General features: G+C 33.4%; 1 protein-coding gene across 2 annotated transcripts in view; it reads left to right on the top strand.

Moving 5' to 3' along the window:
- KIF3A (kinesin family member 3A) overlaps nt 1-12,728 on the top strand; it is a 44,854-nt gene that overhangs the window by 18,049 nt on the left and 14,077 nt on the right. Inside the window, exons 6-10 of one of the 2 annotated variants that reach the window (XM_090288044.1) lie at nt 2,877-3,016; nt 3,381-3,578; nt 3,891-4,065; nt 7,985-8,083; nt 10,374-10,445. In XM_090288044.1, coding sequence (XP_090144170.1) covers nt 2,877-3,016; nt 3,381-3,578; nt 3,891-4,065; nt 7,985-8,083; nt 10,374-10,445 — 684 coding nt within the window. The remainder of the gene's footprint in view (nt 1-2,876; nt 3,017-3,380; nt 3,579-3,890; nt 4,066-7,984; nt 8,084-10,373; nt 10,446-12,728) is intronic. The other variant, XM_090288045.1, reaches the window with a different exon arrangement.

Raw genomic sequence — 12,728 nt, 5'->3', positions numbered from 1 at the left:
ACAAATATCCAATATAAAAATTCCAACATAAATGTAAACTTTATCATATAGAAATATAGTAAAATAACTATCAAGAGGGAAATAGCAGAGGGGAGAAATGGGAAAATAAAAGCTTTTATTCTAAATAGATGAAAAATTTATACAAATATAAAATTACTACCCATATTGTACAGGTGTCATAGTATAGAAATAGTTAATTTTACACTTAAGAAAATAAGTTGTCAACTCACAAACAAATAAGCAGCCTGCCTACCAACTAAAATGCGAACAAACTATTTCAGTTCATTTACCTCATGGACATCCTTGTAAATTGGTTAATATTTTTATAGTACAGTGTTATCAGCCTTTAAACCAAGTTTCTTTCTTTAAAAATTATTTTTTTGAATAGGTAATCCATACACTTGGTATAAAATTCAAAAGATATGAAAGTATACACTGAAAAACAAGTCTCTCCTACCCTGTGTCTCAGTTACCTAGTTCCCATCCCCAGTGACAACCTCTGTTAGTTCCTCATGTGCCCCCTCTAATGTCGTCTGTGTGCCCACGCTTGTTGTTTTTAGGGAGTGTCCTCTTTCTTTATGAGTCTGATAATAGCATACTTTATCCACTTAAAAGTATTATTTTAGAGGTCATTTCACATTAACACATACCAGTGTATATGTAAACATTTTAAAGAATGATGTACTATTTCTTTAAATAAATCTATATACACAATTTATTTACCCAGTCTTTTATTGATGGACTTTTGGGTCGTTTTCAATCTTGCTATTATGAGCAATATTACAATAAATATTTTTATTGTACATATACATGAGTTTATACACATGCAGGCATATTTATAGAATAAATTTTTCCATACCCTCTTGGAAAACATAAATATTTTTATTTCAAAATAAATATTTGACAAAAATTAAAGCTTTATAAGTCTTTTTTGTTTTACTTCCATTATGCGCCTGTCAGTAGGTTGGAGCACTGAGTCTGCTTGATTGTTGCAAGCTGTGCTGTCCTCGGGATCGTAAGATCCAACGTGGGTCACACTTAACAGCATGTCTTTTTCATTTCTTGGTTTTCATAACCAAGAACACAGTAAAATTACTATCATAAATAGCATGCTTTACTTATATTGCAAATACAATAGGTATTAATATGATCGTTTCAAATCACATGTTCTCTTCCCATCCAAATTGAAAAACATTGCTTTAGTATGATTTGATATCACATAGCTATAAAATAATTTCTACCCTTTTACCAAGTAATTCCAGTTTGGAAAATACATTCCATGGAAATAATTCTGGAGAGAGAGAAGGCTATCTGCTCAGAGATGCTCATCTTAGTGTTCCTTTTGAGGACCCAAAATGGGAAACCATCCCAAATATCTCTCGGTAATGGGATAACAAAATCAAGGTTTAATCGTTTTTTGTATTTTGGGGAAAAATTATAAATTCATAATTTGATTTAAAAGAAAGTAGAAAATATAGTATGGAGTCACAAGTCCTTGCACTTACTTTCAGTAATTCTTTATCTTCTTTCATCAGGCTTTACTTTTGTTTTTTTTGTTTTTTAATTACAGTTTACTTTCAATATTATTTTATATTGGTTTCAGGTGTCCAGCATAGTGGTTAGACAATCATATACTTTAACTAGTCCTCCCTCCCCATATTTCCAGTACCCACTGGCACCATGCATAGTTACTGCAATATTGACTACATTCCCTATGCTGTACTTTACATCCTGTGGCTGTTCTGTAACTGCCAATTTGCACTTCTTAATCCCTTAACATTTTTCACTCAGCCCCCAAATGCCTCCCCTCTGGCTACCATCACTCTGTTATCCACAACTATGGGTCTGTTTCTACTTTGTTTGTTCATTTATTTTGTTCTTTAGATTCCACATATAAGTGAAATTATATGGTATTTGTCTTTCTCTGCCTAACTTACTTAGTTAGGCTTTACTTTTCTGTATCAGTGCAATTTACATTCTAGTTATCTGACTTTCAGTATAGCCATATGCTAATAATGAATAATGTTTATATTTTAATGTTTAAATTCTGAAATCAAAGCTTCCATGGAGAGTTTTGCATGAAGATATTGTAGAAAGATAATTTTGACATTGGGTAAAATTAACATATACTGTTGTACTTTGAAGTTTAAGGGAAAAATCAATACATGCATATTGTAAAAAAACAAAACAGACCCTTTACACAATATATTCATGTAAAATATTTATACACTCAAAACTGCTTAGTATATTTTGAATGAATGGTTTTGTGTTATGGAAGTGGAATTATAATATATATTCCTCTCTTTTTCAGTCATATGTTATGGATATTTTTCCATGTCATACAGATCTGTCTTATTTTTTAAAAATCCATAGTATGACAAGTGTATAACTGATTAACCACTGTCCTGTTGGTTGTTTCTGATCTTTTGCTGCTGTGAACGATGCTGCACTGAATATCCTGGCACCAACGAATGCATATGTACAAGTAGTTCTGTGGCTTACATTCCACATGCCCAGGATATAATACTTTTTAGAGACAGCTTAAACAGTAATAATTTTTTGAATTATTTAACATGTATTTTTATGTAAATCGGTTATTTTTGTAGCCAGTAATACTTGGGGTTAAAATTAAGTATTTTGTCCTAAAATTGCCTCTTGAATATGAGAAACTTACAAATTCTTTTGTTATCAACATAAATTGTCAAACTTTTAGTAACAGCTAAACTCTCCTATGCTTTTATGGTTTAGCCATGCTCTCTGCTTTTTGGCTCCAATGAAATTAAGTATTTTAAGCCATTCTAGATAGTTATAGTTAATAGCTTTTAAAGACAGTCCCTGTTATTATACTTCTTAAGGGTTTCCTTCCTTTTTTCAAGGTTCTGTTGGTGCGACTAATATGAATGAGCATAGCTCCCGCTCCCACGCCATCTTTACAATTACTATAGAATGCAGTGAAAAAGGTGTTGATGGTAACATGCATGTCAGGATGGGGAAGCTCCATCTGGTAGATCTTGCTGTAAGTAATAGGGTACTACTTAAAGAATAACTCTTGTCATTTATTTATTTTATAAATGAATAAAAATTCAAGTGAAAAGGTGTGGTTTACATATGGAATATTTTGAACCCATACAAAAGTAGATAGAATAGTGTGATGATCTTCCGCGTGACCATCCCCAACTTCAACAGTTACCACTTCATGGCCAGTCCTGCTTCATCTCTACCATTCCCCACTTCCCTTCCTGTATTATTTTGAAGTGAATTCCAGATATTACATCAGGTTTTGTTTTTTTTTTAACTGTTAAATTACTTTGTTTTTAAGCTTTGGAAACAGTAGTCTATACTTTTAATTTTAGCTTTATTTCTGTCTCTGTTATTGCTAGGGTTCAGAAAGACAAGCAAAAACTGGAGCTACTGGACAGCGCCTCAAGGAAGCTACAAAAATCAATCTTTCGCTTTCTACCCTTGGTAATGTGATATCTGCTTTGGTTGATGGAAAAAGCACTCATGTGCCTTATCGTAACTCTAAATTGACTCGTCTTCTTCAGGATTCCTTAGGAGGAAATTCAAAGACCATGATGGTAAGACTTAATTTATGATATTATAGTTATCATTAGGCAAATTTAAGATTTCCTGTTTATCCCATAATATACATAACATTTTAAACACTATTGATTAGTTTATACTATTTGACCTGTGGTTATTCGTCTTCCAGTATACCATGTGTGCTAGCCTATTTGGTGGTGTTTGGAAACCCACGTGATTATACTCTTCTTTTTTAAGAATACCAGTGTAGAAGTATGCTTCAAAAATTCTCTTCGATATCTTTGTAATGGTAGTATTAATTTTAACTGTGTCAGGCATTCAAATGTTTCATATTCCTAATTCTACAGTGTGCAAATATTGGGCCAGCAGATTACAACTATGATGAAACTATCAGCACGTTACGGTATGCTAACCGTGCTAAGAACATTAAAAATAAAGCTAGAATTAATGAAGATCCGAAGGATGCTTTGCTTCGTCAGTTTCAGAAAGAAATAGAAGAACTGAAAAAAAAGCTTGAAGAAGGTAACTTTTCCCCAAAATGTTGATCTTAATGCTGGCTAAAAATATGTTACTTAACCACTAAGTGTTCTAATAAAAACCGCCTATTAAAAATTTCTTTTTACCTCTAACATTGATATTTAAAGGAATATTTCTGCTTGGTAACTTGGTACATACTTTAGCATTTTCATATTAAGCTCAAGTAAAATTACATAATGCTTGTACATGTGATTAAAAAACTTTACTTAATTTAAACCCCCATCTTAATCCCAGTGACCTTTCGTAGATTTCACATGACCACTTATGAAATAATGAAATTTTTTTTTTTTTAAAGTAAAGGTGGACACTGGCCCTACAGTTGCTTATGCCTCTTTTTTTTTTTTTTTTTTTAAGATTTTTATTTATTTATTTATTTCCAGGGAGGGGGGTAGGGACAGAGAGAAATGAGGGAGAGAAACATCACTGTGTGGTTGCCTCTCTCACGCCCACAACTGGGGACCTGGCCCACAACCCAGGCATGTGCCCTGACTGGGAATCGAACCAGTGACCCTTTGGTTCTCAGGTTGGTGCTCAATCCACTGAGCCACACCAGCCAGGGCGAAATAATGAATTTTTATTGTGTCTGTGTAAGAGCAAGTCCTACCATCTATTTAGGTGACTACAACCAGAGTTCTCTGTGATAGTATTGTTTGAAGCACAGAAAGCTATCACGGAGTCATGGGTAAACCAAGTTTACTTTAAGTAAAAGTTTATTTCATGGCCTTGAAAATAGGGTTTCATACTTAAATTTGAACATGAGATCCTCTTTTGGAAATTCTTTTCCAAGAAGATAATGTTAGAAGGTTAGAAAGTTTGAAGACCTTGTTCGTGAGATTGAGAAACTTGCCTACTGTCACTAAGTGCACGGGGACTCCCTTGATGCTGAGAGCTGATTGGCACAGGGCTCCATTGCAGACCAGGTCAGCATGGGGCTTTGGACCTGTCTTTTCAGTCTGTGGGGCGACTGGTTAGATCAGATGTGAGATCCAGAGGTGCCAGCATCACAAATGTTTGGAGAAGATGTTGATTCAATAAACTTGAGAGATTATTGAGGAAAAGCAGTAGTAATTGGCCTGCCTCTTAGATAATGAAATTTGATATTTCAAATGTGACCACTAGGTGGTATTTATAATCAGTATGTTTTAAAGATTTGAAATTTCTTAAATTTTTTAATGTTAAGTTCATATCTTTATCTTGCTGACTTAAGTTTTTACATTTTTTAATGTTGTAAAAAATCTATAACAAAGTTTACCATTTTAACTATTTAAAAAAAATATTTTAAGAGAGAGGGGAAGGGAGGGAGAAAGAAACATCAACCTGTCGTTGCCTCTTGTGCAGCCCCAACTGGGGACCTGGCCCGCGACCCAGGCATGTGCCCTGACTGGGAGTCAAACCAATGACCCTTTGGTTCACAGGCGGGCGCTCAATCCACTGAGCCATACCGACCAGGGCAACCATTTTAACTATTTTTAAGTGTATAGTTCTGTGGCATTAAGTACAGTCACGCTGTTCTATAATCATTACCATCATCTATCTCCACAACTTTTTAGTCATCCCAAAATGAAACTCTGTACCCTTTAAACATTAACTTCCCATATCCCTCTCTTCCTCAAGCCCCGGTAACTACTATTTTACTTTCTGTCTCTGAGTTTGACTGTTCTAGGTACTGCATATAAGTAAAATTATATAATGTTTATCCTTTTGTGTCTGGTTTATTTCACTTAGCATGATATCCTCAAGTTTTATCCATGTTGTAGCATGTGTCAGAATTTCCTTCCTTATTAAGGCTGAATAATATTCTGTGCTATGTACATACCACATTTTGTTTGTGCATTCATCTGTCGATGGGCACTTCAGGAGCTTCTGCCTCTTGACTGTTACGAATGTGGGCATACAAATACCTGTTCGAGTTCCTGCTTTCAATTTTTTGTGTGCATATACTCAGAAGTGGAATTTCTGGATCTCATGGAAATGCTGACCTTATTTTTAACACATTTTATTTTATATATGCTCTTAGGACATTTGTTGTAGCACAGTCGACAAAGTTAATAGAATTGATCATATAAACAATAAAAAGTAGGCAAAAATATTACAAGAATGCTTTTTAAACTTTATTTTGAGATAATTTTAGACTTATAGAAAACTTGCAAATATATTGAGAGTTTCTATATTACTCATTACCTAGCTTCCCCTGATGTTAACATCTTATGTAATCATAGTACAATTATTGAAACCAGGAAATTTATACTGATACAAACTTATTAACTACAGATCTTATTTAAAAATTTTTAGGCCATACCAGTAAAATAGTTTTACTTAATTTTAAAAGTCATCGGTGTGAAGATCTTGTTTAAACGTGGATAGCTTTCCTCCTGCCCTTTTCCTGTAGTCCAGTATCCAGCCTAGGATCACATGGTTCCTGTAGTCATCATGTCTTGAGTCTCATCCAGTCTCCAGCTCCTCAGGCTTCTGTCTTTCATGATCTTGACGCTTTTGCAGAGGACTGGTCATATATTTGCAGACTATTCCTCAGTTTGGATTTGTCTATAGTTCTCTTGTAATTATTCTGTAACATTTCTCTACTACAAATCTGTTTATTTTATTTTTTCCTTTGTTATTAATGTGCATCTTGTGTGGAGCTACTTTGAGACAATTCAAAGGTTCCTGTTTCTATTATACTTTTTTGCCCTAATTTTAGCATCCATCAAGGGTTCTTGCCTGAAACAGTAATTCTGTGGCATTTTACCCATTTGGTGACTTTCTCTTTCCATACTATGTCCTTCTGATGTTTAGTGTTTGGAATTCTGTTGTATGGAAAAGCAGTCCCTTCTCCGCAATTTATTTATTTATTTAATTATTTACATGGGTCAGTATGGATTCATGGATATTTATGGTTTATAATACAATAATAATAAATATATATGTTTGCTCAAATTGTTTCAGCTTTGGCCACTAGGAGCTCCTGCAGGGCCGTTCCTTTATCCTGTCAGCCTGCTCCCACAAGTTCTCCGTTTGTTTAACACTTCCTTATTTTCTGGCATCACAGATGTTTTGGGCTTATTTTGTATATTCTCTACCCCAAACTTAAAATCTGCTGTTTCTCCTTGGTTCCTTTCACTGGAGAATGGTATTTAGAAACCAGGATTTAAGTATTGGGTGTCATTGTTTCTAGGCCTAAAGAACAAAATATTTTTTAATGAATTCCTTATCCCAAGGCTCTGTGATCTCTTTCCATCCTTTATTTACAGGTTTAAATATTATCTTGGTGTGATTAGTGTATGTTTTATTTTTTTACCCAATTACTTTTGTTTTCTTAGACGTTTCATATATGGATAGTGATATTTTTAAATAACTACTTTGAAGGCAACATAGTACTGATCTTAATTAATATTAGTTTAATTATTATTTTTATTTGCTTTTTTTTTAGGTTAACATAATCTTTGTACAAATAAGTCTTTTGAAATATTTGTTGTGATGTAGTTCTAAAAGTGGGATCACTGTGTTAGATGACAGCTTTATGGCTCTTAAAAATTTCCAGGTTGAATGAATTATTTAATATCTTAAACAAAAAACTAAAGAGAAAATGCTTCCCAAAAGTGATCATACTTTTAAAAGACTGAAATAACTAACATGTAATTTTTACATCTACTTAGAACTATACTTTATTATTTGAAATTTTAAATGGATAAGAATTCAACGTCTCTTTAGGAAATTAAAAAATAAAACTTCTGTATACATCATGTCTATTTCTGAGGTTAGTATATCTGATACACTGTCAAGGAATTTTAGTACAGGGGTTGTTTAGGGCAGTAAAAACTTAATGAAGTAAGTTGATACAGGCATTTTCTAAATAACCAATGACCTGGCACAGAATAAAAATCATTGTTTTTAATTTCTGTTCAAGGGGAAGAAATATCAGGCTCTGATATAAGTGGGTCAGAAGAAGATGATGATGAAGAGGGTGACATTGGAGAAGATGGAGAGAAAAGGAAAAAAAGAAGGGGTAAGTTCATTTTAGTTCTAGAAATTATCTGGGATTGCTACTTAATGACGGTTTAACATTCCCAAGGAAGTTGAGTGCATGCCTTTTCTTTTGCCCTTTTTAATTACAGTAACAGTTCAGAGAGAGTCTGACATACACCTAGTTAACTTTGCATTATTTTTTTCTCCTATATTGATCTCCAGTTTATAGTTAAATTAGAATAGCATATGTTCTTTTTTTTCAGAATTTAGAATTGTAAGTCATTGGTAGTGGATATACCATTTTAAAATTTCATGTAGATTTTTAATTTTATGTGGGGACTTTTTTCTGCATTAGGAACCTAAACTTCGGAAATTAGGATAATGTGGAGTTTTTCTCAAGCACAGTTAGGCCTTAGAAGTCATTGAATTTTTAAATAAATTTGTATAAGGATTCTATTTTTTAATTTAATCTGTTATAGAATATGCTTTCATTTTCACCTTGTTACATGCCATTTGTTGCAAAGTATGAATTAAAACTGTTTATTGTGATAAAGATGTAGATAACATGTAAAAGAGAGAGACACATTATAATGGCCTACATTTCAAATCTTTTAGCCTACATATTTATTTCAGAACTCTCTTCCATTAACATGGATCATTGTTTTCAAGCTGGTGCATATTTTGCTTGTCTTATTGAAATGGTCTGAATCAGGGCAAGCTCTTCAAGTGAGCATCTCTTGGCATCATCACCTAGCTGCCTGCCCCACCCTTCAGGGAGATGAGGGTCACTGAAGGAAATTGAATATTGAAGTAAAAATGATCTTGCTGAACATAAACCCATCACTGCTTAATCAGGACTTGTAAATTTACAAACTGTAAAGATTTTATAACTTCAAATGGCAGGAAAAGCATGATTTAGAGCAGGAGTTGGCAAAATAGTCTGCTGGTCAAATTCAGCCTGCCACCTGTTTTTGTAAATAAAATTTTATTAAACAGGCGTGCTTATTTGTTTATGTGTGATGTATGGCTGGCTGCTTTCACATGAGATTGTGTGGCTCATGAAACCTAAACACTTATTTATTTTTTTAATCCTCCCCTGAGGATATGTTCATTGATTTTTCAGAGAGAGGAAGGGAGAGAGAGAGAGAGAGAGAGAGAGAGAGAGACAGAGAGGAGAAACATCAATATAAGAAAGAAACATGGATCAGTTGCCTCTTGTACACTCCCCGACTGGGTATGCGTCCTGACCAGGAATCAAACCTGTGACCTTTTGGTTTACGGGACGATTCTCCAAACTAACTGAGCCACCTGGCCAGGGTGCTAAATACTTACTATCTGTACCTTTACAGAAAATGTTTGCCAAACCCTGATTTAAGAATTGGTTTTGTGTTCATACCTATTTTTCACCCATTAAACTATTCAAAGCTAAAGCAGATAATAGATATAGTAAAAATAAAATTTTAAATAGCAAAAACTGCTGTTTCATATGTTAAAATATTTAATAGTAAAATACCTTTCTTTCGGGCTTAGAAATTTTAAAATGTTCAGTGAGCTTTTCAAAGTTTTGCCATGGAATCTTAAAACATACATAATTGTATCTGATAGTTTGCTGTTTTAGAGGGAACAAGTAAAATTGGAGACAAATCAATCAGTCTGTAATGAAGGGTAATTTATCATTTCTGTGATTTTATTCTATTTTATTTTTTAAAATTATTTATTTGTTTATTTATTTTTAGAGAGAGGGGAAAGGAAAAAGAGAGGGAGAGAAACATCACTGTGTGGTTGTCTCTCACTTGCACCCCCAACTGGGTACCTGACCTGCAACCTAGTCATGTGCCCTGACTGGGAATCAAACCAGCGACACTTGGTTCGCAGGCCGACGCTCAATCCACTGAGCCACAGCAGCCAGGGCCATTTTTGTAATTTTAATTGTGCATGACTTCAAATCTTAGGACTCAATTCCTTTAAGTTGTCAACCTAAGTGGTTTAAATAGACTTAAGTGTCACCAAATAACATTGATTTTTTTTTTTTTTATTCTTGTCATTCCAACCTTCTGAATTACTGTGTTTTAGGTGAATAGTGGGGTTTGCCCACAGTAGATACTTAAAGGAACACCGTTTCTAATTCCTCTGCATGGCTTTGTTATTAGAGAGTATGGGCTAGACTACCAAGACTGGTTTTAAGGGAAAGTAAGTTTTGGTTCTTTAATACAAAGCTTGATTGTCCTTTAAAATTCTCTCTCTGGAACTGAATTTTTCTCTGTGTATGTGTCCCTTTTCTTGTTTCCTTTCTCTTTGGTTCTTGTTGGGCTCATTTCTTTGTCTTCCAGGCAGTAGCAGCAGCAGTAGTTCAGACTCCACATGTTCTGTCATAGAGAAACCTCTGGATAAGTTCTTGCCTAGTGAGTGGTAGCTCTTAAGTTCTCTAACAGACCTTTGGCTTTTCCATGACCCATGGGCTTCATTTGAGAAATGCTGCACTGCTCCCTGTCATGACTTAAAGAACACATGTTGGACTTCTCAGTAGAACAAAGCATGTGATGATCCCTCCCCTTCATTGCTTCCAGTAACTCATGATTGTTAAAACATACGTTTAAGCTTATGCTTGAGACAATGGAAGAGAGATTCATGCTTTTGCGATTGAGATAATGTAAAGAGAGCTAGTAAGCTGTATGAAAGAATACTTCTTATGGTTCCTTTTCATATTTCATGACAAATTTCTAATCCTAGTCAGTATATGGGACATGTAGTGACAAATTGTGAATTTCTAAAAGTCCAAATTATCTTTGGAAGTACACCAGTACCCATTATAACATGTCCGACAGTCATACAGGTTTTAGGCTTTGATATCCTGCTCTTAAGGCAGCTTAAGAGTAAAAGCTTCCAAATCAAAGAAATGTCAAGTTTGAAGCAAGAGAAAATAACCTGAACGGTATTTTCTATTAAATGGCCATTTATCTCTATTTCCAAATTACCTGATTGATTTTAACAAATTTTCTAATGTATGATTAGAGAATTCAGATCCGCCAGAAATTGTTTATGCAGGATCTGTCAACTTACTTTAAACCTAAAGACTTTTTCTTAAACCTTAATTAAATTGAAAAGTAATATTAATGTTATTTATATTTTATCTTCAGAAGAAAGGCGAATTGATGTTTTCTTGTACTAGCTTGCAGCTTAATGTCTTTTAAAGCATTGTCTATGTACTTACATTTTGAAACTAATAGCAAAAACATTTGGTTATTTTTTTTAATGTTTTTAACTTTCTGGCGGAAAAATTCCAAGAATATTAGAAATTGTATTCTTTATTGACAATTCTTAAATTTTACCAAAACAATTTTGGAGGATAATATAAAATATGTGACATTGCTTAAAAACCATATAGAAGTATTATTTTGTATTTTAAACTGTGAAATACAAGAACATATCTGAGTAGGAGGAATTATAGTTTAGCTTTCTGTTTTAAAACTTACCTTTACCCTTAAAGACTTGTTATAGGAAAGTATGTTATGAAACGTGTTGTACTTTGTTCAGTTCAAGCAGTTTTAACTACTGTTTGTGTACCTAGCACAAAACTTTTAAGTTCTTCTGTTTGTGATGTGGGTGTGTTGAAGTACTGAGACAGTTGTCCCAGCATGTGGTTGCTGTGTGTGACTTGTATATATATATACCTTCCCTTTAAAAAAATGTGAATGACTTTTTTATTTAGGTGTTCTTTGCTTGAATCATCAATTGATTATTTACTTCTATAGAATCATTATTGTAATTATCCTTAACAATCTACTAATGGATTGAATGCAAGTTTGTTATTATACAGGTGTACTTCACTTTATGCAATAAATTTTTTTTCCTGAAAAAATTGCTTTTAAATCAAGTTGGAAAATAAAATGTATTGGGAGAGCTTGCTTTTTAAAAAGAATTCTTAATTAAATTCTTTTGTTAACCAAATAATCACTGCAAATTACTATAATTTGGGGTTGAGGTTTTGGGGTTATATTTTCTTAAAGGGAGGCACACCTGTAACAGATCCTTACAGTGGAAGAACATTGAATTGGGAAATTTTGAAAATGGACACTGTGAATTTTGCTGCTCTTAACTTATTAACTTAAAATTGGCTTTGTTTTCTGTTTTGCTCTTTAGAATACTTCCCAGGTCTTAGCACTTTCCCAATTCCATGTCTGCTGTTATTATTCCCACATGGTGCTGAATGGTGGTTATATTTGCGGGAGTTTGGGAGTTAATGTGGGCTCTTGAGATTATTTTGAATTGCTATCTTAGGTTAAATTAATCTCCCTATTATCTTTGCTTAAATTACATCTCCAATTGTGTTGAATATGCTTTTCTTTTTACATGAAACTGCTCTATTTCAGTTTTGATAATGATTTGATTATTTCTATGCTTATGCTATAAAATAAATGCTATTATACAATTTTCTTTGTTTTACATAAGAAATAATGTTCTTCTTTTTTCCTCCTCATCTCTGTGCATATGCTTCCTGTCTGCGATTTGCTTACTACTTATTGAAAGATCAAGCAGGTTGGTGTGATTGATTTGCACTCCACATGGTACAATTATTTAAACTATAAAGAGTTTTGTCATTTAACTATATTACATTTTTTAAAATTTAATATTTTTTTACAAGGTAAGTATCCATTTTTGCATTTAAAAACATCCTTCAACTATAG

The sequence above is a fragment of the Furipterus horrens genome, unplaced genomic scaffold (assembly GCF_987537825.1).
Source record: "Furipterus horrens unplaced genomic scaffold, mFurHor1.1.pri manual_scaffold_10, whole genome shotgun sequence".
Lineage (NCBI taxonomy): Eukaryota > Metazoa > Chordata > Mammalia > Chiroptera > Furipteridae > Furipterus > Furipterus horrens.
This window is presented reverse-complemented; position numbering and strand designations above follow the sequence as displayed.